Here is a 5028-nt window from a genome sequence, read left to right as displayed (position 1 = left end):
TCTCCAGAGACACAAAGCATATTTGCATATTTCTATTTTGAAAGCAGCCAGTGTTGGTATCACATATATACATCTTCTTGTGTATCCTGTCAGTGGCTCAGATAAATTGCACAACAGATAACAGATATCATCTTAGTTATACTATATTAGCACATCACACCTGGCAGTTAAATGTAAACAATCCTGTGTATATTTATAAAGTATTTCACTTCACTGAGATTTTTAAGTTTATTAAAGTTAATAATTTAAAACAAGAAAGATAAATGGCAAGAGGAGGTTGCATGAGTGTGCTTGCATGTGATCAAAATTGTTCCCTACAGTGACTGTGGCAGCATATTGAACTGTAACTGATGTGATGTGAGTATCACTAATTGCCAAAGACAAATTTCTTCGACAACAAGCTAAACGCTAGATAGACACATGTACTTTTCTTTAAATTCACTGGGGTGTTCCAGCCTTAGCTGTATTCTCTGGCTACTTCCTGCTTATAGTTACATATCTTGTCTCATCACAGTGGGGGGACGGGTGGACTTTGAAGATTTTGTGGAACTAATGACCCCAAAGCTCCTGGATGAAACAGCAGGGATGATTGGGTTAAAGGAGCTAAAAGACGCATTTCGAGAGGTGAGCTAATCATACCTATTTTCACTTTTTGGTCTTTGGCACCCCATGGTGGATAATAAATGAACATACAGTAAAAAGGTGAAATCTGGCAAAATGGTATGTTATAATTGCATTATGAGTCTAAAACACCCTAAAGCTTTGCAATGTTTTATTTCTTTGTCCCCTCTCCAACAGTTTGATATAGATGGTGATGGTTCTATCACATCTGAGGAACTTAGATTTGCCATGAAAAAGTTACTGGGAGAAAATACCTGCAAAAATGAAATTGATGCAGTGGTCAGAGAGGCTGACAACAACGGAGATGGAAGGGTTGACTTTGAGGGTGAGCTACAAGTACGCACAAACACACATGCACACAAAGGTTTGGTCTTTTTTATAAACTTATACTTACCTCTGCTGCCTAAATGTTAAGTTAGTTGAGTTGCTCTGAGAAACACAGGAGTTTAAGTAACTCATATTTAATCAATCAATCAATCTTTGGTTAAAAAAATGGTTTCAACTGTAGTTGTGTTGTGTTGATTATTCCAAAGAAAGTCATGTCACTGGTATTAACTGACTCAATTGCATACCTAAAAGCATCTCTGAGCCATAGTTTCATCTGTGCTTTTCCTGCTGGAACAAGTCACAGTGCCTGCCATGAAAAGAATTTACCTAATTATATTTTATTTGGTTGTCATTTACACTGTGACCTCATTCTGTTTTCTGTCTAAGAAATGTCATTTGCCAAGTACTTGTTATTAACATTCAGTGCCAAATCTCAAATATGAGGTGTGTTCTCCTAGCCAGTTGTTATTTTAGTTGGCCATGAAACTACAATTTTGCTAATCTATACCTTGTCCATTCTCTTTATAGAGTTCGTGAAAATGATGTCAAAGAAATAAGAACAACAGAATGAATGGATGATTGCAAACGGACGGGAATTCTGTTTGATTCTATGCTGATCATACCCTACTTCTGATGAATAATTTCACTTTGTTATCTTGTTATTTAAGTGGCCTCTGCCTCACACATTAACACATGGAGCTGATTAATTCCAAGTGAGCAAAGAAGTTTCTTTTCTTTTTGTTAAAACTGATGGATATAAAATGTGATGGTGTTGTAGGTAAAAATAGTTGACGTGTTAATGTTTCAGTTATAATTATGAAGCGGGTGTTGAGATGAACATTATTTACATGTCAGAGACTCAAGTATACAATAACTCCAATGTTACACAAACTCGGCATAAGCCGACAAAAGACAGTAATACTGTAGGTACCAGGACTCTGCAAAGACACAGTTGCGGGCTGAGGACCAATCTCTTATGAACAGCCTCCTTCTGTTAACCCCAGCTTTTCTTTAGAAGTTACATTTCAGTCACCTCTTTTAATTCACTTTAGTGCAAAGGATCATGATAGAAAATGAGCCAGAAGCATTTCCTTGTACCTTACAGTAGATACCGATGTGTGGACAACATGGGAAGGAATGACCTATGTGCATGCTTCTCCAAATGATGATCAGTTGATATGGTCAGCACTGACCTCCCAAAGGTAATGTTTGACTCTGCCTTCATTGTACCTGAGAACATGATCTCAGCAAAGCCGGCTGTCCTCTACTGTCACTTCTTCACCTCCCATGCTTCTGGCTCAATAGGGTGTGAAGGCAATCCACCGTCTGTTTGAAGATTCTGTAGTTGAATGTAACTAGTACAAGTATATTTCAAGTTCTGTACTTACAAGTACAATTTTAAGTTCTATTTTATGCTACTTTATACTTCTACTCCACTACATTTTGAAAGCCAATAAAACTTTTGATTACATTACATTTACTTGACAACTTTAGTTACGTGTCACTTGGTAGGCTCAACACTGGGTTAAACTTTCAGAAAACACAGATGTGAATACCAGTTGGTGGCAGAAGTACTCAAAACCTTTACTTAAGTAAAGTAGAATTCCCCCAATGTAAAACACTCTGTTACAAGTTAAAGTAGTTTCAGTATTGACATCGAAATATACTGACTAAAACCCCCCAAAAAAGTAATCATTATACAGAATAGCCCATTTGAGAATAATAAATATAAGATGACTGAATTATAATAAATGATTTATTAATGTGAAAGCATTACTAATGTACCGCTGGTAACGCTGGGGCTGATTTATATTAACAACGTTTATTTGTTGTTGTTGTCTATATTTTTTATTATTATTCTGAAGCTCAAGACACATTGCAGTTTTGTAGAAAAATACAAATTTTGAGAAACTGCGTGATGTGTGCTTTTTTTCTTTGCATAATATCTGATTCTGATTCTGATTTTTGCTGCAGGGCTTACACACTGGTCTGACAAGAAATGGTTCCACTGTGCTCAAGTAGCTATCTTGCAGTGAGATATAAAGATCAAAGATTATGAATTGTAATAATTGGCTTTCAGTTGTAAACATTTTCAAAATGATTGAACTAGTGCTGATGCAGTGGAAAAAAATGCCCCTGATGGGAATTTGAAGCCATTTCTAACTCTTGCTGGAGCAAATACAAGAGGTCCGCCATCGTTGTATGGTTAATCCTTTATTTAATAAATGTTTTGAAAAACACATACAAAAAGACTGATTTGAAAGATTAAAAACGAGCAGACGAGATCTAAAAACATTACTCTCACAAAACAGCTGAGGTTGAAAAACTGTGTGGCTTCCCAGATCCCTTGGCTTCCCTCTCCCTCATCTGTGTTCCTGTGTTTCCCTTTCTAACATCTGATTAGCACTTACACACAGGTCCGCAGGTGACGTAACAAACAAACCATTCACACAGACCTACCACACACAGAAACACACACTATACACATAATATTTGCACATGTCCAAATTGGCCACAACAATTAGAAAATAAATAATAATCTGAATCTGAATAGGAGAAAATCAGTAAGTCAGTCTGTCCATCTATCCAACACTTTGTTCCCCCAACACTGTTCAGTTTGTTTTGATGATACCAATTCAATTTGTCTAACACCACTGTCAAGCCAAAAATGTGTCAGTTTGGTCAAGTCTGCCCTATGGGCTTTAATGGCACAAACATACTAATTAAGTGCATGTGTGTATTTGCATTTTTATTTTTTGTGTGGTGTGTGTGTCTGTAAAGAATATACCAAAATAAAATGTCATAAAGGGAATGTGAATCAATGTGAATCTTGTGAGAATAGTGCGAGCGCAATTGATTACTGGAGTATTGATCTGCCCTTTCATGGAATGTGCATACTGTAATTGATCATACAATACCGCTTCACTAAATCTGAAACCAAATACTGTATTTACCAAGCAGACTAATTCACATTTCAACAAGTATGATCAATATTATTTCTGAATGTCCTGTTCCCAACAATAGTTATTATAGTAACAGATTTATTTTTCAACCATTTTGTTCATTTGGCAACTGTTACTGGAAATAATCCATTTACTAATGCTGTTGAATAACAAAGGTCAGCTTGAAAATTGTTGAGTGTGACAATAGCTATTTTTGTCTTTAAAATGAGTTTGCTGGTCATAGTCTTTTGAGGCTTTGACATAATGTAAAGCCTGTCAGTGAAAAGACTTATATGTGTTTTGGAAAATGTATGTCATAAATGTTATGACATACAATTGCTTGGAAACAACAATAATGCTTTATGAACCTATGTGGTAAGATATGTACGTATACAGTATGCAATCACTGGTTTACATAGTTTTGCAGTGACATAGCATGGTGCATGTACTTGTGCTGATGTGGTGGATCATGGTTTGGCAAATTTAAGACTGTCATCCCTTAATTGGAACCGTTGAAAGTAATGTATATATAATCAATATTTAAATTGTTATATTGTTTGCTTGTGAATTTGAAAGTGATAGTTAGGTTCCTATCAAATCCTACATTGATCATATAAATGTCCAGTTGAACGAATCAAACATCATGAAATAACATACTACTACATATAAACAGTCTCAGGAATAATCTGTCTATGTGGGCTGGATTAGTTCAGACTCTGTAATCCTCATCATGGGACCCTCAGATGAACAGATGGCAGATAAGACAAAATCGCCACTCTAATTCTCATCTACCATCTAAAAAAAGTGACCAAAAAAGCTATAGGAGCCTAATGAACCAGAACGTATTTTAAAAATGATATTGTAGTTTTCCCCCAAACAATAATACTGTCCAGGTCTATAGATAATTAATAATATTCACATTTAATTTGATTTAGTTTTTCAACAAGCCAAGTAGTCAACAGGCTATTTTCTCTAATAAAAAAATATATACTTGAATACAATTACTAGCTTAAGATAAATGTGTTCCCCCATACAAGTTCATTGTATATTTTGATAGCCCTATAAAACTCCAAGCACACTTAGCAACAATGTACAAAATGTATATCCACATGCTCAATGCAATACAATAGAGTCAAAA

At 35.5% G+C, this 5028-nt stretch overlaps 1 protein-coding gene across 1 annotated transcript in view; it reads left to right on the top strand.

Moving 5' to 3' along the window:
* Positions 1-3742, top strand: part of LOC116703776 (calcium-binding protein 5) — a 5114-nt gene extending 1372 nt beyond the window's left edge. Inside the window, exons 4-6 of the mRNA XM_032538753.1 lie at positions 515-624; positions 799-946; positions 1477-3742. Coding sequence (XP_032394644.1) covers positions 515-624; positions 799-946; positions 1477-1505 — 287 coding nt within the window. The 3' untranslated portion in view covers positions 1506-3742. The remainder of the gene's footprint in view (positions 1-514; positions 625-798; positions 947-1476) is intronic.
* Positions 3743-5028: the final 1286 nt, after the last annotated feature.

This window comes from Etheostoma spectabile, chromosome 15 (genome assembly GCF_008692095.1).
Source record: "Etheostoma spectabile isolate EspeVRDwgs_2016 chromosome 15, UIUC_Espe_1.0, whole genome shotgun sequence".
NCBI lineage: Eukaryota > Metazoa > Chordata > Actinopteri > Perciformes > Percidae > Etheostoma > Etheostoma spectabile.
This window is presented reverse-complemented; position numbering and strand designations above follow the sequence as displayed.